We start from the raw sequence: 25,373 nt of genomic DNA, 5'->3' as shown, positions 1-25,373 counted from the left end.
GAGGGAATGGGGGGGGGAATTATGTTTGGAAGGGACTAAGGGGGAATCTGCACTAGGGCAGTGGGATTGGGGGGGGGGATTTCTGTTGAGGGGGAGGGATTGTGCTGGGGGGGGGGGTTGTGCTAGAAGACGAGATTGGAGGGATTTGTGTTGGGAGGGGGGCTTGGGGGGGAATTTGTTGGGCGGAATGGGGGGGTTTGTGCTAGGAGGTGGGATTTGGGGGGAGAGGAGTTTTTGCTAGGGTGGAAAATTTGAGGGGGAGGAGGGCACGGGGGAGGGGTAAAGTAGCCTTTTTTTCGGGGGGGGGGGGGGGTGCAAGTAGCTGGCCTTGCCTCTTTGGGCACATGATAATCCAGCTCTGGCCCTGATGGTGGAGAATTGTTGTCCCCCCAGGACAGGACTACAGAGCACCTCCCCTTCTGGATAATATGGGGGGGGGGTCGGGTCTAATTCTGACTTAAAGGGGAACTCCGAGGAAAGAACAAACAGTTGCCTCTTTGAAGGATTTTTTTATTTGAATTGTCTTTATTGTTCCAGACGACGTCCCGCCAGCATCTGTTGCGGCAGTTACAGCAACGCGGAATATTTCCTCTTCGAGGGTCTGAGCTCCGCCTCCACGCCGATATCCCCCAGACCGCGCTCGGCGACGGCGGGCGGCGAGCAGACGACGGAACGCAGGGAGGCGACGTTCAGGACCGAATCCCCGCAGGGTTCCAGGAACACCCCCAAGTGAGGTGTCATGGCGGGGGAGGGGGAACCCGTCTATAAAGCGCAACTCAAGATTTCCAACAAAAAGAAAAAAATAATTGAAATAAAATCGATCAGAATCTCCGAAACGAAGAAAAATCGCATTTGCTGAATGACCCGCCCCCTTTCTGGCGCTGCGTTCCCTCCTGCTGCTCCTCCAGAGTTCATTGACTTTGGACACTTCCAGTGAGCCCAGGTCATCATGGACACACCCCCAACCCCACCCCCATACCAGGACGGTGCGATCGTTGTCAGCGGCCCCTCCTTCCCCGGAGAAGAGGAAGAAGATCAACCAATCAGCATCGGTGGGCGGAGCTTGGAACCCCCAACCAAAAAAAAGATTCTGGAAACGGTCGGCTTGATGGGCTCCATGTGACCACGGAATGTAAAATCCTTCCACGACACCCAACACGTGATAGACACGCCACGGTCACGCATGCTACGCACGCAGGCTCTCCATCACGCTGGAAATTCTCAGTATGATTAAAAAAAAAAAAATTCTTAATTCGTTGAAATGATTCTTTGATATTTTTTTTTTTTTACACTTTTAATTAAATAAATAATTATAGAGGAATAAAATGATATAAAATATAAATAAATATGGAGGAATAAAATGATACAAAACATAAATAATTATAGAGGAATAAAATGATACAAAATATAAATAATTAGCGGATCAATAAAATGATACAAAATAGAATTAATGGATGAATAAAATAATACAAATAATTAGCAGATCAATAAAATGATACAAAATATAATTCATGGATGAATAAAATTATACAAAATATAAATATTCAGCGGATCAATAAAATGATACAAAATATAATTAATGGATAAATAAAATGATAAAAAATATAAATATTCAGCGGATCAATAAAATTATATAAAATATAATTAGTGGATCAATAAAATGATACAAAATATAAATAATTAGGGGATCAGAAAAATTATATAAAATATAATTAACAGATCAATAAAATTATACAAAATATAAATAATTAGGGGATCAGAAAAATTATATAAAATATAATTAACAGATCAATAAAATTATACAAAATATAAATCATTAGCAGCTCTATAAAATGATACAAAATATAAATAATTAGTGGATGAATAAAATGATACAAAATATAATTATTGGCTCAATAAAATGATGCAAAATATAATTAATGGATCAATAAAATGATAAAAAATATAAATAATTAGTGGATGAATAAAATGATACAAAATATAATTATTGGCTCAATAAAATGATGCAAAATATAATTAGTGGATCAATAAAATGTTACAAAATATAAATAATTAGCAGATCAATAAAATGATGCAAAATATAATTAATTAATGGATGAATAAAATGATACAAAATACAATTAGTGGATCAATAAAATGATTCAAAATATAAATGTTTAGCGGATCAATAAAATGATATAAAATATAATTAGTAGATCAATAAAATGATACAAAATATAATTATTGGCTCAATAAAATGATAGAAAATATAAATAATCAGTGGATCAATAAAATGATGCAAAATATAGTTAGTGTATCAATAAAATGTTACAAAATATAAATAATTAGTGGATAAATAAAATGATGCAAAATACAATTAGCAGATCAATAAAATGATACAAAATATAATTAATGGATGAATAAAATGATACAAAATACAATTAGTGGATAAATAAATTTTTTCAAAATATAATTAATGGATAAATAAAATTATACAAAAGATAAATATTTAGCAGATCAATAAAATGATATAAAATATAATTAGTAGATCAATAAAATGATACAAAATATAAATAATTAGGGGATCAGAAAAATTATATAAAATATAATTAACAGATCAATAAAATTATACAAAATAAAAATAATTAGCGGATCAATAAAATGATTCAAAATATAATTAACGGATAAATTAAATGATACAAAAGATAAATATTTAGCAGATCAATAAAATGATATAAAATATAATTAGCGGATCAATACAATTATTCAAAATATAATTAATGGATAAGTTAAATGATACAAAATATAAATGTTTAGTGAATCAATAAAATTATATAAAATATAAAAAATTAGTAGATCAATAAAATGATGCAAAATATAAATAATTAGGGGATCAATAAAATTTATATAAAATATCATTAGTAGATCAATAAAATGATACAAAATATAATTAATTTTGTCCAAAGAATAGCTGGGCTTGTAATGTACAAAAAAAAAAAAAAAGTTATTTGTGTGTATCTGTGTGTTTAATAAAGTTATACAAAAAGTAATGTGCCGCTCTCCGTTCATGTCCAAATAAGGAAATGTTACAGAAAAGATCGATTTCCGAAGTTTATACTTTTCATCTTTATTGTTCCGTTTCATCTTGTGTTCCTAAACCCGGAGCAAGTGGCAGTCCCGGGGGCCGTGTTCTGGGGGTCTTCACATGTGCACAGCTAACACTGTACCAGGGGCGGACATGGTAACATTGTACTACTTTGGTCATAGTGAAATATGAAAAAAAAATCTTAAAAAAAAGAAAAAAAATGTAATAAAAAATAAACAAAAATAAAAATAATTAAAAAAAAATATATATATATATATATATATATTTTTATTCATACTGTCACCAGTCAGTGTCCCTGATCACCGCCATGCCAGTTATATGATGACGCTGTACTGCACTGGTGACAATATGTAAAAAAAAAATTGTGAAAATAATTTCTTTAATTTTTTCATTTTCCGAAAAATTATGACAAAAAAATACAACTTCATAAAACTCGCCATTCCTCTTATGAAGTACGTCGGACTGTCTGCTCTGCAAAAAGGGGTCATTTGGGGGATATCTGTACTGTTCTGACATTTGGGGGGTATCTGTACTGTTCTGACATTTGGGGGATATCTGTACCGTCCTGACATTTGGGGGATATCTGTACTGTCCTGACATTTGGGGGATATCTGTACTGTCCTGACATTTGGGGGATATCTGTACCGTCCTGACATTTGGGGGATATCTGTACCGTCCTGACATTTGGGGGATATCTGTACTGTCCTGACATTTGGGGGATATCTGTACTGTCCTGACATTTGGGGGATATCTGTACTGTCCTGACATTTGGGGGATATCTGTACCGTCCTGACATTTGGGGGATATCTGTACTGTTCTGACATTTTGGGGATATCTGTACCGTTCGGACATTTGGGGGATATCTATACTGTTCTGACATTTGGGGGATATCTGTACCGTCCTGACATTTTGGGGATATCTGTACCGTTCGGACATTTGGGGGATATCTATACTGTTCTGACATTTGGGGGATATCTGTACCGTTCGGACATTTGGGGGATATCTATACTGTTCTGACATTTGGGGGATATCTGTACCGTTCTGACATTTAGGAGATATCTGTACCGTCCTGACATTTTGGGGATATCTGTACCGTCCTGACATTTGGCGGATATCTGACCTGTCCTGACATTTGGGGGATATCTGTACCGTCCTGACATTTGGGGGATATCTGTACCGTCCTGAAATTTGGGGGATATCTGTACCGTCCTGACATTTGGCGGATATCTGACCTGTCCTGACATTTGGGGGATATCTGTACTGTCCTGACATTTGGGGGATATCTGTCCTGTTCTGACATTTGGGGGATATCTGTACCGTTCTGACATTTGGGGGATATCTGTACCGTCCTGACATTTGGGGGATATCTGTACCGTTCTGACATTTGGGGGATATCTGTACCATCCTGACATTTGGGGGATATCTGTACCGTTCTGACATTTGGGAGATATCTGTACTGTCCTGACATTTGGGGGATATCGGTCCTGTTCTGACATTTGGGGGATATCTGTACCGTCCTGACATTTGGGGGATATCTGTACCGTTCTGACATTTGGGGGATATCTGTACCGTCCTGACATTTGGGGGATATCTGTGCTGTCCTGACATTTGGGGGGATATCTGTCCTGTCCTGACATATGGGGGATATCTGTACTGTCCTGACATTTGAGGGATATCTGTACTGTACTGACATTTGGGGGATATCTGTATTGTCCTGACATTTGGGGGATATCTGTATTGTCCTGACATATGGGGGATATCTGTACCGTCCTGACATTTGGGGGATATCTGTACTGTCCTGACATTTGGGGGATATCTGTACTGTCCTGACATTTGGAAGATATCTGTCCTGTCCTGACATTTGGGGGATATCTGTACCGTCCTGACATTTGGGGGAAATCTGTACTGTCCTGACATTTGGGGGATATCTGTACCGTTCTGACATTTGGGGGATATCTGTCCTGTCCTGACATTTGGGGGATATCTGTACTGTTCTGACATTTGGGGGATATCTGTACTGTCCTGACATTTGGGGGATATCTGTCCTGTCCTGACATTTGGGGGGATATCTGTACCGTCCTGACATTTGGGGGATATCTGTACCGTCCTGACATTTGGGGGATATCTGTACCGTCCTGACATTTGGGGGATATCTGTACTGTTCTGACATTTTGGGGATATCTGTACCGTCCTGACATTTGGGGGATATCTGTACTGTTCGGACATTTGGGGGATATCTGTACCGTCCTGACATTTGGGGGATATCTATACTGTTCTGACATTTGGGGGATATCTGTACCGTCCTGACATTTGGGGGATATCTGTACTGTTCTGACATTTGGGGGATATCTGTACCATCCTGACATTTGGGGGATATCTGTACCGTCCTGACATTTGGGGGATATCTGTATTGTCCTGACATTTTGGGGATATCTGTACCGTCCTGACATTTGGCGGATATCTGACCTGTCCTGACATTTGGGGGATATCTGTACCGTCCTGACATTTGGGGGATATCTGTACCGTCCTGAAATTTGGGGGATATCTGTACCGTCCTGACATTTGGCGGATATCTGACCTGTCCTGACATTTGGGGGATATCTGTACTGTCCTGACATTTGGGGGATATCTGTCCTGTTCTGACATTTGGGGGATATCTGTACCGTTCTGACATTTGGGGGATATCTGTACCATCCTGACATTTGGGGGATATCTGTACCGTTCTGACATTTGGGAGATATCTGTACTGTCCTGACATTTGGGGGATATCGGTCCTGTTCTGACATTTGGGGGATATCTGTACCGTCCTGACATTTGGGGGATATCTGTACTGTCCTGACATTTGGGGGATATCTGTACCGTTCTGACATTTGGGGGATATCTGTACCGTCCTGACATTTGGGGGATATCTGTGCTGTCCTGACATTTGGGGGATATCTGTCCTGTCCTGACATTTGAGGGATATCTGTACTGTACTGACATTTGGGGGATATCTGTATTGTCCTGACATTTGGGGGATATCTGTATTGTCCTGACATATGGGGGATATCTGTACTGTCCTGACATTTGGGGGATATCTGTACTGTCCTGACATTTGGAAGATATCTGTCCTGTCCTGACATTTGGGGGATATCTGTACCGTCCTGACATTTGGGGGAAATCTGTACTGTCCTGACATTTGGGGGATATCTGTACCGTTCTGACATTTGGGGGATATCTGTCCTGTCCTGACATTTGGGGGATATCTGTACCGTTCTGACATTTGGGGGATATCTGTACTGTCCTGACATTTGGGGGGATATCTGTACTGTTCTGACATTTGGGGGATATCTGTACTGTCCTGACATTTGGGGGATATCTGTACTGTCCTGACATTTGGGGGATATCTGTACCGTCCTGACATGTGGGGGATATCTGTACTGTCCTGACATTTGGGGGATATCTGTACTGTCCTGACATTTGGGGGATATCTGTACTGTCCTGACATTTGGGGGATATCTGTACTGTCCTGACATTTGGGGGATATCTGTACTATCCTGACATTTGGGGGATATCTGTACCGTTCTGACATTTGGGGGATATCTGTACCGTTCTGACATTTGGGGGATATCTGAACTAAATCTGTAATAAATTTTAAAATCAAATTTCGTCATAAATTTCGGCCAAAATGCATTCTGCTCCGTGTCTTTGCTAAAAAAAATCCCAACACGTGTAAATTAATTGGTTTACATGAAAGTTATAACGTTTACAAATGGCGGGAAAGATACTGGGATTTTTTAATTTTTTTTTTATACTAATAATGGCGGCGATCAGTGACTTATGGCGGGACTGCGGCGGACATTCTGACATTGGGGGGTACTGACCTGGGGTCACTGACATCCCCAGTGACACCAATACAGTGATCAGTGCAAAAAAAAACACTGACACTGTACTAATGGCACTGGGGAGGAAGGGGTTAAGTTTATTATTCACTGAAAGGGTTAACTGTGTGAGGGGAGTGTTTTATTAGGGGGCGGGGCGGGGTGGGGCGGGGCGGGGGTGTGTACTGCACGGAACAGATAAACTCTTCTCTCCGGATCAGCATGTCAGGAGCTGACAGGGAACTGACAGAAAGCACAGCTACTGCAGCCCTGCTCTCTGTCAGCGATTGCCGCTAATCGGCGGGACACGGCAGGTAATGACCACAATTTTTCCCCACATTGCCCCTTGGGTTTATGGGTAATTATGTTACTGTCATTTGGTGCCGGATATCAGCCATCACTGCATAGTATATAATACCTTGTGACCAGGGGCGGACTGACCGTTTGGGAACTTGGGCACCGCCCGAGGTCCCGGGGTCAGTAGGGGGCCCCATGAGTTGTCAGTCCGCCCCTGCTTGTGGTAGAGTTTTTTGACACGTCCCCTACTGGTGGTGTGACCGATGTGTCGGTGCTGCAAGTGTATGAGACCGTCCCCTGTCACTGTATATGCAGGACTCCATTATAAAGGCCGGTCCTGATGTTGCTTCTCTGTGATTTGCGGTCTTTCTGTATGATGTCATCCTGCGGTGATGGTGAGTCGGGTATTTCCCTCATTATATATTCAGAATGTGTAATAAAGTATCATTTATGGAACTACTTTGAGTATCGCACTCTGTCCATGATGGAACCACTTTTTGTGAATCTCTTTTCACGGTCCCTTTTTTTGTAACCCCATCAGAGTCCCCCCTTACATCAGGGTCCCTATCAGAGCCCCCCCTTACTTTATTGTCCCCATAAGAGTCCCTCCTTACATCAAGGTCCCCATCATAGTCCCCCCTTACATCAGGGTCCCCATGATTCCCCCCGTCACATCAGGGTCCCCATCAGAGCCCCCTTTATATCAGGGTCCCCATCAGAGTCCCCCCTTACATTAGGGTCCCTATCAGAGTCCCCCCCCTTATATAAGGGTCCCCATCAGAATCCCCCCTTACATTAGGTTCCCCATCAGAGTCTCTCCTTACATCAGAGTCCCCATCAGAGCCCTCTTACATCAGAGTCCCCATCAGAGCCCCCCTTACATCAGAGTCCCCATCAGAGCCCCCCCTCACATCAGGGTCCCCATCAAAGCCTACTTTACATCAGGGTCCCCATCAGAGTCTCCCCTTACATCAGAGTCCCCATCAGAGCCCCCTTACATCAGAGTCCCCATCAGAGCCCCCCCTACATCAGAGTCCCCATCAGAGCCCCCCTTACATCAGAGTCCCCATCAGAGCCCCCCTTACATCAGAGTCCCCATCAGAGCCCCCTTACATCAGGGTCCCCATCAGAGCCCCCCTTACATCAGAGTCCCCATCAGAGCCCCCCTTACATCAGAGTCCCCATCAGAGCCCCCTTACATCAGAGTCCCCATCAGAGCCCCCCTTACATCAGAGTCCCCATCAGAGCCCCCTCACATCAGGGTCCCCATCAAAGCCTACTTTACATCAGGGTCCCCATCAGAGTCTCCCCTTACATCAGGGTCCCCATCAGAGCCCCCTTTACATTAGGGTCCCCATCAGAGCCCCCCCTTACATCAAAGTCCCCATCATAGTCCCCCCTTACATCAGGGTCCCCATCAGAGCCCCCCCCTCACATCAGGGTCCCCATCAGAGCCCCCCCCCTTTATATAAGGGTCCCCATCAGAGTCTCCCCTTACATCAGGATTCCCATCGGAGTCCCCCCCTTATATAAGGGTCCCCATCAGAGTCACCCTTTACATTAGCTTCCCCATCAGAGTCTCCCCTTACATCAGTGTCCCTATCAGAGTCCCCCCTTACATCAGGGTCCCCATCAGAGCCCCTCTTCCATCAGTGTCCCTATCAGAGCCTCCCCTTACGTTAGGGTCCCCATCAGAGCCCCCCTTACATCAGGGTCCCCATCAGAGTTCCCCCTTACATCAGGGTCCCCATCAGAGTCCCCCCCTTACATCAGGGTCCCCATCAGAGTCCCCCCTTACATCAGGGTCCCCATCAGAGTCCCCCCCCTTCATCAGGGTCCCCATCAGAGTCCCCCCTTACATCAGGGTCCCCATCAGAGTCCCCCCTTACATAAAGGTCCCCATCAGAGTCCCCCCCCTTATATAAGGGTCCCCATCAGAGTCCCCCCTTACATCAGACTCCCCATTATAGTCCCCCCATTACAGTTGACCCCCCATAAAACCCTGCAGCACCCCTGGGCCGTAGTTTGGAGACTCCTGACTTTGGCTATGTGTTTCCGGGGCTCCGACACAAGAGTCACAATCCGCAACAGAAATGCAGAAAAGGGAACTAAAAACAGAAACAGAACACAAAGCCCGTTATACAAAGTATTGGTTTGTGGTTGGCGGAGATGGAGACCCTCCCAGGGGTGGACTGACAACTCATGGGGCCCCCGGGCAATAGGGGATCATGGGGCCCCCGGGCAATAGGGGATCATGGGGCCCCCGGGCAATAGGGGATCATGGGGCCCCTGTGTCCTTGCCCAAACTCAAAAAAGCCTATGAAAAAGGTACCAGGGGCATCTCATGGGGCCCCCTACTGACCCCGGGCCCTTGGGCAGTGCCTGAGTTTCCAAATGGTCAGTCCGCCCCTGCTCCCCCAACAGTCACTCTATGGGGGGGGGGGGACACGACTAGCAGATCTCTGGTGAGCGTCCTCCATGCAGCTCCATCCTCAGTACTCATTGTTCAGGCTGCACTCTGTCCCCTCCCCCATGTCACCCCCCCCCCCCTCATCACTCTGAAAGCCTCAGAAGAATGTCCCGGGACAGAGAGGACAGCAGAAGCTGCAGAGGACTCTGCGATACACGGCGGGGACTCTCCAGATCATACGTCCTCTGAAGGACTCTGCGATACACTGCGGGGGCTCATCCGTCCTCTGAAGAGGAATCCACCATTTCAAGTGTTGGAAAAAAAAAGAACAAAAGGAGTCCGAAAATCAGAGCGCAGAGGAGTTCTCCTCGAAGATGTCCGCACTCTGCATCCGCGGGGGACTCTGGGAATGAAAGGATCATCACCAAGGTGAGCCAATCAGGGAAGGTTACCGAGCCCATATAGCCCATAGTCTATAATCCATAGTACCTAGCCCATAGTCCATAGTACCTAGCCCATAGTCCATAGTTCATAGTACCTAGCCCATAGTTCATAGTACCTAGCCCATAGTCCATAGTTCATAGTACCTAGCCCATAGTCCATAGTTCATAGTACCTAGCCCATAGTTCATAGTACCTAGCCCATAGTCCATAGTTCATAGTACCTAGCCCATAGTCCATAGTTCATAGTACCTAGCCCATAGTCCATAGTACCTAGCCCATAGTCCATAGTCCATAGTACCTAGCCCATAGTCCATAGTACCTAGCCCATAGTTCATAGTACCTAGCCCATAGCCCATAGTCTATAGTCCATAGTTCATAGTACCTAGCCCATAGTCCATAGTCCATAGTACCTAGCCCATAGTCCATAGTTCATAGTACCTAGCCCATAGTCCATAGTACCTAGCCCAAAGTCCATAGTACCTAGCCCATAGTCCATAGTGCATAGTACCTAGCCCATAGTCCATAGTCCATAGTACCTAGCCCATAGTCCATAGCACCTAGCCCATAGTCTATAGTCCATAGTCCATAGTACCTAGCCCATAGTCCATAGTACCTAGCCCATAGTCCATAGTACCTAGCCCATAGTCCATAGTTCATAGTACCTTGCCCATAGTCCATAGTCCATAGTACCTAGCCCATAGTCCATAGTACCTAGCCCATAGTCCATAGTCCATTGTACCTAGCCCATAGTCCATAGTTCATAGTACCTTGCCCATAGTCCATAGTCCATAGTACCTAGCCCATAGTCCATAGTACCTAGCCCATAGTCCATAGTACCTTGCCCATAGTCCATAGTCCATAGTACCTAGCCCATAGTCCATAGTACCTAGCCCACAGTCCATAGTACCTAGCCCATAGTCCATAGTTCATAGTACCTAGCCCACAGTCCATAGTCCATAGTTCATAGTACCTAGCCCATAGTCCCTAGTAACTAGCCCATAGTACTGTACTCACAAACGACAATATATTCATGGCACATCATAGAAGAACAGCTGGGTCAGCACCGCGCTGAGTAACAGTCCGCAATGGGGAGTGTAGACATCCAATAGGCTGACGCGTTTCGAGGACTCGCCTCTTCCTCAGAGCCAACTGACCAAATGTCTGCTCCCTCTTTTATAGGCTCACTACTAGTTATACCAAAGGTCACATGGGCTGTCCTGGACACTCCCCTGTGCAGGGGGAGGAGTCACAGGGGCAATTGGCATAGTGTAAGTAAACACGAAAGATCTATAAAAATAGATATAAATAAAACCATTGAAACTGGTGACCATCATAAATCATATCAACTATCAGAAGTGTGCAAATGAAAAATAAATAAGTGGAAAGTTACACATATATATAAAATAAAAATCCTTCCCTGGTGATGCTCTGCACTGCTCACCGATGGATGGATGGATGAGCAACGCTACGAAGCTGCCTAGTGCTCTGCTTGCCATAGACAACCATGGGGCATGGTTATAATGAAGAGAGTAGATCTGAAACCCAGCAGAGACACTTATTACTTCCTAGAGATGCAGCCTACAGGGTGTGTGATATCATTGTGGTGTCGTCATGTGATGGAACGCAGGCATGTGTGGTCATGTAGTGCACCAGGGATGGACATGTGATACTATATACTATATACGGGGACAAAGGAGATCAATCACCAGGAGAACAGAAATGTGGATATAAATGTTGACTTTAGGTTGCTCACTTCATATTTATTGTGTCACCCTTAGGCACACACGTATGACCGCATTCCCATGTGCCTGTGTCTATGGGTCATTCATTGGTCACCCATTTTTTCATTCAGTTTCCATATATGTGTGTGTGGCTTTATGTATGTATGTATACATGTTTTTTTTACTAAAAAGCAGTTGCTCATGTAGACGTGTTACACACACATGTGCGCACGCATGTGGTCCAGTGAGCTCTCTCCGAGCGCTGCTTTCTCGTCCTGCAAGTGTTCCATAACACCTCTGACATCTATGGAATTCTTATATATAACACACATATATATCTTTTACACATTTTTTCTATAATTAATCATTTTTATTTTCTTTTTTTATTATTATTTTTTTTTTTCTTTAATTTCCGATATATTTATATTTCTTATGCTTCCATGTTTCTGCGTACACACGTGTACCGCACACCATACCGATGTATCCAGATATTATACCAGGGATGGATATGCGATACTATATACAAGAACAAAGGAGATCAATCACTAGGAAAACAGAAATGTTGATATAAAACGTTACAAAAAACTTCTTAATATGGTTCACAAAGTATAAATAAAATAAAGTATAAAATAAAGTAAAATAAAATAAAGTATAAAATAAAGTAAAGTATAAAGTATAAATAAAAGTATAAATAAAATAAAGTATAAAATAAAGTAAAGTATAAAGTATAAATAAAATAAAATGAAATAAGTATTGTTACAATGTAGTATAATATCTGGATACATCGGTATGGTGTGCGGTACACGTGTGTACGCAGAAACATGGAAGCATAAGAAATATAAATATATAGGAAATTAAAGAAAAAAAAAATAATAATAAAAAAAGAAAAGAAAAATGATTAATTATATAAAAAATGTGTAAAAGATATATATGTGTGTTATATATAAGAATTCTATAGATGTCAGAGGTGTTATGAAACAAGCGCTTGCAGGACGAGAAAGCAGCGCTTGAAGAGAGCTCACTGGACCACATGCGTGCGCACATGTGTGTGTAACACGTCTACATGAGCAACTGCTTTTTAGTAAAAAAAACATGTATACATACATACATAAACCCACACACACATATATGGAAACTGAATGAAAAAATGGGTGACCAATGAATGACCCATAGACAGAGGCGCACGGGAATGCGGTCATACGTGTGTGCCTGTGTCTATGGGTCATTCATTGGTCACCCATTTTTTCATTCAGTTTCCATATATGTGTGAGGGTTTATGTATGATGTGCCTTGACTATATTGTCGTTTGTGAGTATAACACATATTTTATTTTTTATTAAACATTTTTTCTGGTAATGCACTTGGCCTGGGCGCCCTCTCTTTGTTCTTTCCCCATTCAGTATATTTGGATTCCCCCAGTCCATTTGAGGGCAGCAAGGTGTGCGTGTTCCGGGACATTCCTTATGTGGTTGTAGCATCGAGTCCATCCCCAAGCGCAGGAGCATTTGTGTTTGCTGGTTCTTTGACCCATTTTCAATGCCCTGGCTGAGGGAAGAAGGTTCTCACCCAAGATTTGATGGTACATTGCCCCGTCCATCGTCCCTTTGATGCGGTGCAGTTGTCCTGTTCCCTTAGCAGAACCCCCCCCCAAAAGCAGAATGTTTCCACCACCATGTCTCACAGTTGGGATGGTGTTCTTGGGGTCATAGGCAGCATTCCTCCTCCTCCAAACACGGCGAGTTGAGTTGATGCCAATGAGCTGGATTTTGGTCTCCTCTGACCACAACACTTCCCACCAGTCCTCCTCTGCATCATTCAGATGTTCAGTGGCAGACTTCAGACGGGCCTGGACATGGGCTTTCTTGAGCAGAGGGACCGTGCGGGCACTGCAGGATTTCAGTCCTTGTCGGCGTAGTGTGTTACCAATTGTTTTCTTGGTGACTGTGGTCCCAGCTGCCTGGAGATCATTGACAAGATCCTCACGTGTAGTTCTGGGATGATTCCTCGCTGTTCTCATGATCATTGACACTCCACGAGGTGAGATCTTGCATGGTGCACCAGACCTAGGGAGACTGACACTTGTTTTGTGTTTCTTCCATTTGTGAATGATTGCACCGACTGTTGTCACCTTCTCACCAAGCTGCTTGGCCATAGTTTGGTAGCCCAGTCCAGCCTTGTGTAGGTCTACCATCTTGTCCCTGACATCCTTGGACAGCTCTTTGGTCTTTGCCATGGTGGAGAGTTTGGAATCTGATGGTTTGATGGCTCCTGTGGACCGTGATACCTTGAATAATGTTGAGCCAAATTACTTTCTGGTTGATTGGATTCGATGTCCCTAAGATGTTGTCCTTCACGTACGTTACGTTGCCTTTTAGTTTTCCCAATGTACATCCATGGACAGGTAACATATACAATACTCTAGATGTAGAGCAGTTTATGAGGCTTTGACCGTCATATCGGGCCTTCTTGTCAGAATCGGAGAATCTATCTGTCCGCTCCACAAATGTACAAATCTGACATCTTCCACAGCTAAACATCCCTGAGGTACCTGAGGTAAAGCCAAGTAGACTGTTTGAAGGGTTGGTGGTCTGAATGAAGAAGTCACCAAGATTTGGTGGTCTCCTATCTACCATTTGTGGACAATCTCCTACAATTCTACCCAAATTGGGACACTGTGCGAGGATCTTCCAATGTTTTTCCAGAACCTGTTTGACTTCCTTCCATGGTGCTCCATATTGGGTTATCATCCTGATTGGTTGGTTGGGGGGGGGGGGTCTGTTTATCCGAGTTATCTTCCTCTTTAGGGGACAATAACGTTCTCCTGTCACCATTATCTGCTCGTTTTCTTGCCTTCCTGATCTGAGAAGGAGAATATCCACGGTCCCTGAACCTCATGTAGAGGTCTGGTGCCTCTAGTTTGAAATCATTAATATTTCAGCAGATTCTCCGACATCATAGAAACCGTCCAATGGGAGTCCCCGTAATCAGTGAGCGCGGATGATGGATCCTTGCCTCTAGTAATGGATTGGCTGCAGTCGGTTTTCTAAACGTTTTTGTAGCTGGTCTACCGTTCTGAAGTCTGATATGAAGGTCCAGGAAGGAGACGTGCCATCTATCATGGACGGATGTCAACCAAGTCCACGGTCCATAGTACCTAGCCCATAGTCCATAGTCCAGAGTACCTAGCCCATAGTCCATAGTCCAGAGTACCTAGCCCATAGTCCATAGTACCTAGCCCATAGTCTATAGTCCAAGGTTCATAGTGCCTAGCCCATAGTCCATGGTTCATAGTACCTAGCCCATAGTCTATAGTCCAAGGTTCATAGTGCCTAGCCCATAGTCCATGGTTCATAGTACCTAGCCCATAGTCCATAGTACCTAGCCCATAGTCTGTAGTCCATGGTTCATAGTACCTAGCCCATAGTCTATAGTCCATAGTCCATAGTCCCTAGCCCATAGTCTACAGTCCGTGGTTCCTAGTCCCTAGCCCATAGTCTATAGTCCGTGGTTCCTAGTCCCTAGCCCATAGTCCATAGTCTACAGTCCATAGTCCCTATTCCCTCATTTGTAGTCCATAGTCCTTAGTGTGTCCCATGCTTCCTCCTGCACCTCTCTGAGCTCTGCTGCCCCAGGGCAGCCACAGTCCAGTATAAAGTCCATCATCTGTTTGTATCTCCAGGACGATCCGTGCGATTCCGTCATTCGGAATGTATTCGGGATTCCAGAGCTGCACTCGGGAGGTTTTCGAGTTCATCTGCATGCGATGGGTGTGATTGGTCGGTTGGTGGTTGCGATGGGCCCCCCCAGCTGCCTCTCGCCCTGTGGTCCTCGGACCCCGATGTGACATCACTGGCCCCGCCTCGGACAGCAGACGGCTCTCATACATATTCCAGACATTGTTCTGAGATGAGGAATATAAACAACCACCAGGAATGGGAAGAGCCTCCAGATGTCTCCAGCCGGCGACCGATGGACTGCGAGCAACAGCTGCGTCCATCCCGCCGCGCTCCAATAGGAAGACAGCGCACTGAGCGGCACAGGCCTGGGCTGTCATAGCGACTCCAGAGACGCCCGGACTGCAGTCACGTCTTTATTCAGTTCTAGTAAATGAAATACAAATCAATCACTGAAAGCAGCTAGAGCAGCCGACAAGGAACACGCTGACAGGAGGAGAGAGCAGAGCGCTCAGTCTGTGTTTGAGCAGCAAAGCTCAGACTGCAAGGAGGACAGTCAGGTGTGCTGGGTGCAAGCGAGCCGACAAGGAACATGCTGACAGGAGGAGCGAGCAGAGCGCTCAGTCTGTTGGTGCTCCTTTACTGTCCAATCACAGCCTGGGATCAGGGGTTAGCTGCTCGCTATGTGCGGGGGTGCCGGAGAAAGGAGAAACTCCGGATTCCATCTGCCAGCCGGGTCCCTTCAGAGGTGTCGCTGGTTCCCCGCAGCTCCCAGCTGCAGTCGCACGCTTAACCACCTCCAGCCCGGGCCGATTCTTCCATTCCTTTCCTACAAGTCACACGGCTGAGATGTAAAATCGCACGACTTGCGAGCCATTTCAGGTGCGATTTCTGAAGGCTTTGTTGGAACAGATTTTCAGCGATTTCTTGCGATTTGCAGTGCGATTTCCACTGTATTCTATGTATGTGAAATCCCAATAAAACAGTCCTGATTCACAGCGCTGCGATTTTTGGTGCGATTTCGGGAACAGAAATCGGATCTAATGATTGCGAACGTCTCAACATGTGCGATTTGCTGAGCTGCGATTTCTCGTGCGATTTGGGAATTGAAATCACGCCTGAAATCGGATCTAATGAATGCGAATGTCTCAACATCTGCGACTTGCTGCGCCGCGATTTCTGGTGCGATTTGGGAACAGACATTGGATCTAATGAATGCGAACGTTTCAACATGTGCGATTTGCTGTGGCGCGATTTCCGGTGCGATTTGGGAACGGAAATCGGATCTAATGAATGCGAATGTCTCAACATGTGCGATTTGCTGTGGCGCGATTTCTGGTGCGATTTGGGAATATAAATCACACCTGAAATCAGATCTAATGAATGTCTTAACGTGTGATGTGCTGCGGTGCGATTTTTGGTGCGATTTGGGAACAGAAATCAGATCTAATGATTGCGAACGTCTCAACATGTGCGATTTGCTGCGGCGCGATTTCAAAAGTCGTTCTTGTGTGACTTTTTCTGCAGTTTGCTGCGATTTCACATATAGACTACAATAGAAATCGCACCGCAAAAGGCAATGGAAAACGCAATAAATCAGTGGGAAATCTTCATTAACGCGGTGAAATCGCAAACAAAATGCATGATTTTACATCGCATCCAGTGTGAACCAAGCCTTAGCCTCCGGTCACACCGGTGCGATTTCACGTGCGATTTGGGAACAGAAAACGGATCCAATGAATGTGAATGTCTCAACATGTGCGATTTGCTGCGGCGTGATTTCCAGTGCGATTTGGGAATTGAAATCGCACCTGAAATCAGATCTAATGAATGTCTTAACGTGCAATTTGCTGCGGTGCAATTTCTGGTGCGATTTGGGAACAGAAATCGGATCTAATGATTGCAAACGTCTCAACATGTGCGATTTGCTGCGGCGCGATTTGGGAATTGAAATCGCACCTGAAATTGGATTTCATGAATGTCTCAACATATGCCATTTGCTGCTGCGTGATTTCAAAAGTCGTTCTTGTGTGACTTTTTCTGCAGTTTGCTGCGATTTCACATATAGACGACAATCGAAATCGCCTCGCAAAACACAACGGAAATGCAAGAAATCGTTTGGAAATCTTCAGAAAACGCGGTGAAATCGCAAACAAAACGCACGATTTTAAATCGCATCCGGTGTAACCCAAGCCTTAGCCCCCGCTCACACCGGTGCGATTTCAGGTGCGATTTGGGAATTGAAATGGTATTTAATGAATGTGTCTTAACGTGCGATTTGTTGCGGCACGATTTCAAAAAGTCGTTCTTGTGTGACTTTTTCTGCAGTTTGTTGCGATTTCACATACAGAAGACAATAGAAATCGCACCGCAAAACGCAACGGAAAAGGCAAGAAATCGTTGGGGAATCTTCAGAAAATGCAGTGAAATCGCAAAAAAAACGCACAATTTTAAATCGCATCCAGTGTGAACCAAGCCTTAGGGCTGCGACTTGGCGTGTGATTTGCACTTGTAAATCGCACGCCAAGTCGCACCCTATTGTCCGCTAACAGAGCGGTCATATTGGTGCGGTTCCGACTTGGTCAGAGACGCGCCGATTTCAAAAGTACTACTTTTGTTGCGATTTGCATGGACATCTGTGTCGGATATCTAGCAGATCGCAAGGAAATCGACTTTGCTGGAAGTCGCATGATTCCAAAATCGGATTCGATGTGAACAGAGACTCAGTGTCTGAACACGTGCGATTTGCTGCGGCGCGATTTCTAAAGTCGTTCTTGCGTCACTTTCTGCAGTTTTGTTGCGATTTCACATTCATAGAATAGAATGGAAATCACAAATTGCAAGAAATCGTTGAAAATCTTCAGAAGTCGCAATCAAGTCTTCAGAAAGTGTTCTGAAATTGTACACAAATTGTGCGATTTTAAGTCGATTTCTAAAGTCCTTCTTGCGTGACTTTCTCTGCCGTTTTGTTGCGATTTCAGACCTAGAATAGAATGGAAATCGCTCTGCAAATCGCAAGAAATCATTGAAAATCTTCACAAGTCGCAATAATATCTTCAGAAATCGCACCTGAAACTGCACACAAGTTGTGTGATTGCATTACTTTTTTTGCAGTTAGTTGCGATTTCACATACATAGATTACAATAGAAATCGCACCACAAAACGCAAGAAATCGTTGGGAAATCTTCACAAGTTGCAAAGAAATCTTCAGAAATTGCGGAGAAATCGCAAAGAAAATGCATTATTTAAAATTGCATACAGTGTGAACCAAGCCTTAGGCTGCGGATGCGATTTAAATTGCGTGTTTTGCTTGCGATTTCACCGCGATTTGTTTGATATTTCCCAATGATTTCTTGCATTTTCCGTTGCATTTTGCGGTGCGATTTTTAAAGTCGTTTTTGGGTGACTTTTTCTGCAGTTTGCTGCGATTTCACATATAGACTACAATAGAAATCGCACCGCAAAATGCAACGGAAAACGCAATAAATCGTTGGGAAATCCTCAGAAACGCAGTGAAATCGCAAACAAAACGCAATGGAAAACGCAAGAAATCGTTGGGAAGTGCTCCGAAAACGCCTTCGGCTGCGGATGCGATTTAAAATCATGCATTTTGTTTGCGATTTCACCGTGATTTCTGAAGATTTCTTTGCAACTTGTGAAGATTTCCCAACGATTTCTTGCATTTTCCGTTGCGTTTTGTTTGCGATTTTACTACGTTATCGGAGGGCAAAATGCAACGGAAAACGCAAGAAATCGTTGGGAAATATCGAACAAATTGTGGTGAATTCGCACTGCAAAACGCTACGGAAAATGCAAGAAATCGTTAGGAAATCCTCAGAAAACACGGTGAAATCGCAAACAAAACGTGCAATTTTAAATCGCATCCGAAGCCTAAGGCTTGTTTCGCACTGGATGCGATTTAAAATCGCGCGTTTTGTTTGCGATTTCACCATATTGTAGTCTATATGTGAAATTGCAGCAAACTGCAGAAAACGGCTCACACAAGAATGACTTTAGCAATCGCACTGCAAAACGCAACGGGAAACAGAAGAAATCGTTGGGAAATATCAAACAAATCGCGGTGAAATCACAAACAAAACGCGCGATTTTAAATCGCATCCAGTGCGAAACAAGCCTTAGGCTGCGGATGCAATTTAAAATTGCGTGTTTTGTTTGCAATTTCACCACGTTTTCTGAGGATTTCCCAACGATTTCTTGCGTTTTCCGTTGCGTTTTGTGGTGCGATTTCTATTGTAGTCTATATGTGAAATCGCAGCAAACGCAGAAAAAGTCACACAAGAACGACTTTTAAAATCGCGCCGCAGCAAATCACATATGTTGAGACATTCGCATTCATTAGATCCGATTTCAGGCGCGATTGCAACTCCCAAATCGCACCTGAAATCGCGGCGGTGTGAACCCGGGCTTAGGCTGCAGTTGCGATTTTACAGACATAGATTCTGTTTCAATTTGTAACCAATGGGTTACAAAATGCACAAATTTCTGATTTTCTAAGGAAAATTTGTTCGGAATTCAACCCACGTATGGCCTGGACCATATCTGACCGATGAGCTGCAATATTTTGGGTTTCGATATACTTTAGTACGACCAGCGGTGGACTGACCATTTGGAAACTTGGGCACTGCTGGAGGGCCCGGGGTCAGTAGGGGGCCCCATGAGATGCCCCTGGTACCTTTTTCATAGGCTTTTTTGAGTTTGGGCAAGGACACAGGGGCCCCATGATCCCCTATTGCCCGGGGGGCCCCATGAGATGCCCCTGGTACCTTTGTTATAGGCTTTTTTGAGTTTGGGCAAGGACACAGGGGCCCCATGATCCCCTATTGCCCGGGGGGCCCCATGAGATGCCCCTGGTACCTTTGTTATAGGCTTTTTTGAGTTTGGCCAAGGACGCAGGGGCCCCATGATCCCCTATTGCCCGGGGGCCCCATGAGATGCCCCTGGTACCTTTTTCGTAGGCTTTTTTGAGTTTGGGCAAGGACACAGGGGCCCCATGATCCCCTATTGCCCGGGGGGCCCCATGAAATGCCCCTGGTACCTTTTTCGTAGGCTTTTTTGAGTTTGGGCAAGGACACAGGGGCCCCATGATCCCCTATTGCCCGGGGGGCCCCATGAGATGCCCCTGGTACTTTGTTATAGGCTTTTTTGAGTTTGAGCAAGGACACAGGGGCCCCATGATCCCCTATTGCCCGGGGGCCCCATGAGATGCCCCTGGTACCTTTTTCATAGGCTTTTTTGAGTTTGGGCAAGGACACAGGGGCCCCATGATCCCCTTTTGCCCGGGGGGCCCCATGAAATGCCCCTGGTACCTTTTTCATAGGCTTTTTTGAGTTTGGGCAAGGACACAGGGGTTTTTGAGTTTGGGCAAGGACACAGGGGCCCAACGATCCCCTATTGCCTAGGGCCCCATGAGATGCCCCTGGTACCTTTTTCATAGGCTTTTTTGAGTTTGGGCAAGGACAAAGGGGCTTTTGAGTTTGGGCAAGGACACGGGGGCCCCATGATCCCCCATTGCCCGGGGGCCCCATGAGTTGTCAGTCCGCCCCTGAATACGACATTGTTCTAGGATACGTTCCGTTGACGATGCGCGTTGTCGATACTCACAAGACCCCCTTATTAATGATGTTTTGGCTTCCTTTCTAGAATTCACATGTCCACGTCCTTCAAGAACGAAGAGTTCCCCGAAGCGTTTGAGATAATGGTGGGCTCCTACACCACCCCCTCACCCCTGGACCCCTCCTTCCAGAACGGGACGGTCCAGGCGAACAACGTTTGCATCTTCCAGGAGGAATTCAAGTACTTCTTGCTGCCGGTGTCCTACAGCGTGGTCTTCATTCTGGGGCTGCCCCTGAACCTGACGGCCATGTGGATCTTCGTGGCCAAGATGCGCCCCTGGAGCCCCACTACGGTCTACATGTTCAACCTGGCCTTGTCGGACTCGTTGTATCTGCTGTCGCTGCCCACCCTGGTCTATTATTACGCCGACCACAACAACTGGCCGTTCGGAGAAGCTCTGTGCAAGACCATGCGCTTCTTGTTCTACACCAACCTCTACTGCAGCATCCTGTTCCTCACCTGCATCAGCCTCCACAGGTATATGGGCGTCTGCCACCCCCTCCTTTCCCTGCAGAGGATGAAGGCCAGGTACGCCCATATGTTCTGCGTGGGCGTGTGGGTCTCCGTCAGCGTCTGCTTGATCCCGAACCTTTTCTTTGTTACGGTGAGCCCCAAAGGCAACGACACCATATGCCACGACACCACCACCCCCGAGGACTTTGAAGAGTATGTTGAGTACAGCACGGCCGTCATGAGCCTCTTGTTCGGCGTACCCTGCTTGGTCATTGCCGGCTGCTACGGGCTCATGGCCAGGGAGCTGATGAAGCCCATGGTCAGCGGGATCCGCCAGACTCTACCTGCTTACAAGAGAAAGTCCATCAAGACCATCGTCATCGTCCTCACGGTGTTCATCATTTGCTTCCTGCCCTTCCACGTGACACGCACGATCTACTATTACGCCCGGCTCTTGGACGCCAGCTGTAATTCGCTGAATGTGGTGAACCTAAGCTACAAGATAACGCGCCCGTTGGCCAGTGCCAACAGCTGCTTCGACCCCGTTTTATACTTCTTGGCCAGCGAGAATTACCAGAAGAGACTGGTCAGTGCAGTGACCAACATCTCCAATGTGTGCAGGAGACATCTACCCATCATCCATCATGTGCCCACAACCAACAAAAGGGACGGCCCGGCCGTAATCCCCGTCCAAGGCGGCGTGGAAAATATCGGGAGCTTTGGAAACCTCCTGGGTGATAACCATGAAGTCCACCACCCGGGTGAAATAGAAGTAGAGATGGGTACCAGCAACAAGCAAACGTCCACGGAATGCACGTACGCAAAAAATAAAGTGAAATGGAGAAACTCCATGGAAGAAAATGGAAATGTTGGGGTGGGTGGAGCAGAAGACAATGTGGGGGAGCCCAGGAAAGATGAGGGAGACGTTGTAGAGGGGAAAAGCGTGATAATGTGCCGTGGTGTTGATAAAAAAATGCCGAGATCACAAAGTGACAATGTATCAGACAGCAAAAGAAACAAAGCAAACGGCGAAAAGAGAGGGTTCTGGAGTTTGAGGAGAATGAGGGGACCTCAAAATGGAACCTTTGAAAATAGCTCATGTGAAGGAGAGGGGACCTCATCCTGGAATCTTCTAGACACAGCAAGTCAAGGAGGACAGGGCATGCACAATGAGAAGGACAATACCAAGGGGAAGGAGCTGCTCTTCCTCCCCAGCATCTAAATAGAAGCTTTCCAGACTACTCACTATGTCGAATACACTCTATGGCCAAACTTTATGGACCCCCTCCAAATGATTGGGTTCAGGTGTCTCCAGTGAAGGGTCCTCCATCATACAAAGACAATTTAGACAATTGTGCTCTTCCAACCTTGTGGTAACAGTTTGGTGAAGACCCTTTTCTGTCTCCCCCATGACTGTCCCCGTGTACAAAGCCAGCTCCATAAAGACATGGAGGACCAGTTTGGTGAAGACCCTTTTCTGTCCCCCCATGACTGTCCCCCGTGTACAAAGCCAGCTCCATAAAGACATGGATGACCAGTTTGGTGAAGACCCTTTTCTGTCCCCCCATGACTGTCCCCCGTGTACAAAGCCAGCTCCATAAAGACATGGATGACCAGTTTGGTGAAGACCCTTTTCTGTCCCCCCATGACTGTCCCCCTGTGTACAAAGCCAGCTCCATAAAGACATGGATGACCAGTTTGGTGAAGACCCTTTTCTGTCCCCCCATGACTGTCCCCCGTGTACAAAGCCAGCTCCATAAAGACATGGATGACCAGTTTGGTGAAGACCCTTTTCTGTTCCCCATGACTGTCCCCCGTGTACAAAGCCAGCTCCATAAAGACATGGATGACCAGTTTGGTGAAGACCCTTTTCTGTCCCCCATGACTGTCCCCCATGTACAAAGCCAGCTCCATAAAGACATGGATGACCAGTTTGGTGAAGACCCTTTTCTATCCCCTGATTGTCCCCCCGTGTACAAAGCCAGCTCCATAAAGACATGGATGACCAGTTTGGTGAAGACCCTTTTCTGTCCCCCATGACTGTCCCCCATGTACAAAGCCAGCTCCATAAAGACATGGAGGACCAGTTTGGTGAAGACCCTTTTCTGTCCCCCCCATGACTGTCCCCTGTGTACAAAGCCAGCTCCATAAAGACATGGAGGACCAGTTTGGTGAAGACCCTTTTCTGTCCCCCCATGACTGTCCCCCGTGTACAAAGCCAGCTCCATAAAGACATGGAGGACCAGTTTGGTGAAGACCCTTTTCTGTCCCCCCATGACTGTCCCCCGTGTACAAAGCCAGCTCCATAAAGACATGGAGGACCAGTTTGGTGAAGACCCTTTTCTGTCCCCCCATGACTGTCCCCCGTGTACAAAGCCAGCTCCATGGCACACACCACGTCCTGTGACAACTGACGTGGCTTCCTCAGTGCCTTGTTCTGCCCCTTGTATGAGCTGCCAAAGTGTTCGACAATAAATATATTTTTTTATGTATGGAAACAATACACTTCCTGTAGTATAAATGTTGTTTTTTGAACCCGCGGTGAATATTAAAGGGGACCTGTGATACTTCTCACGGTAAGGTGTCAGTGTAACCCTTCCAGGTATTATTACTTCTCGGAGACCGCAGGACTCCCCCTGACCACGCCTTCATCTGCGTCTCTCTCCAGAAGGATGGCGCCATCTTTGTTCAGGCATCATCCAGGGTCACCACCTACTTGGGAGAACACCGGAACCTCTGAATGTTTATAATGGCAACGGGTGATAGGGTGCGCTGGAGGGGTGTGTTGATGCTGGTTACTTGGGGATCTATTGTCACTGGGGGGAATCTATTGTTGCTGGGAGTGATCTACTATTAAGGGAGGGGTCTACCGGTGCTGGGTGCCGGAAGATCTATTGTTGTTGGGGGGTATTTTGTTGTTTAGGGTCTATTGTTGCTGAGGGGTATTTTGTTGTGGAGGTATATTGTTACTGGGGGTCGGGTGTATTGTTCCTCGGGTGGATCTATTGTTGCTGTTAGAAAATTTGTTGTGGGGGATCTATTGTTGCTGAGGGGTATTTTGTTGTGGAGGTATACTGTTACTGGGGGTCGGGGTGTATTGTTCCTGGGGTAGATCTATTATTGCTGGGGGGTATTTTGTTGTGGAGGGTCTATTGTTGATGGGGGGGGTATTTCGTTGTGGAGGTATACTGTTGCTGGGGGTCAGGGTGTATTGTCCCTAGGGTGGATCTATTGTTGCTGGTAGAATATTTGCTGTGGAGGATCTATTGTTGCTGGGGGTATTTTGTTGTGGAGGGTCTATTGTTGCTGGGGGGTATTTTGTTGTGGAGGGTCTATTGTTGATAGGGGGGAATTTCATTGTGGGGGTATACTGTTGCTGGGGGTCGGGGTGTATTGTTCTTATGGTGGATCTATTGTTGCTGGGGATATTTTGTTGTGGAGGATCTATTGTTGCTGGGGGGTATTAAGTTGTGGAGGATCTATTGTTGCTGGGGGGTATTTTGTTGTGGAGGATCTATTGTTGCTGGGGGTATTTTGTTGTGGAGGTATACTGTTGCTGGGGGTCAGGGTGTATTGTTCTTATGGTGGATCTATTGTTGCTGGGGGGAAATTTGTTGTGGAGGATCTATTGTTACTGAGCCAGAGGCAAAAAAGGAAAGGCAGGACACCCGTGTGACGGGGGGGGTGCAGCTTGCCATGTAGTCCCCAACCCCCGCAGTTGAAAACATTGCACTTGGGGAACCTGCCCCTCCAGCCCTCCTGCAAGTCTGGGGGGGGGGGGGCGGGGTCGCATAC

At 45.8% G+C, this 25,373-nt stretch overlaps 2 protein-coding genes across 2 annotated transcripts in view; both read left to right on the top strand.

Annotated features, from left to right (window-relative positions):
* Positions 1 to 1,252, top strand: part of LOC149428983 (phosphatidylinositol 3,4,5-trisphosphate 5-phosphatase 2B-like) — a 52,596-nt gene extending 51,344 nt beyond the window's left edge. The window contains exon 20 of the mRNA XM_089666872.1: positions 532 to 1,252. Coding sequence (XP_089522998.1) covers positions 532 to 733 — 202 coding nt within the window. The 3' untranslated portion in view covers positions 734 to 1,252. The remainder of the gene's footprint in view (positions 1 to 531) is intronic.
* An 8,592-nt stretch (positions 1,253 to 9,844) lies between these two features.
* Positions 9,845 to 24,081, top strand: LOC149428982 (P2Y purinoceptor 4-like). Its single transcript, XM_089666870.1, has 2 exons — positions 9,845 to 10,081; positions 21,153 to 24,081. The coding sequence occupies exons 1-2, from the start codon at positions 10,062 to 10,064 to the stop codon at positions 22,798 to 22,800; spliced, it is 1,668 nt and encodes a 555-aa protein (XP_089522996.1). The 5' UTR covers positions 9,845 to 10,061; the 3' UTR covers positions 22,801 to 24,081.
* Positions 24,082 to 25,373: the final 1,292 nt, after the last annotated feature.

The sequence above is a fragment of the Staurois parvus genome, unplaced genomic scaffold (assembly GCF_062004578.1).
Source record: "Staurois parvus isolate SC_StPar_1 unplaced genomic scaffold, SC_StPar_1.0 ptg002880l, whole genome shotgun sequence".
Taxonomy (NCBI): domain Eukaryota; kingdom Metazoa; phylum Chordata; class Amphibia; order Anura; family Ranidae; genus Staurois; species Staurois parvus.
This window is presented reverse-complemented; position numbering and strand designations above follow the sequence as displayed.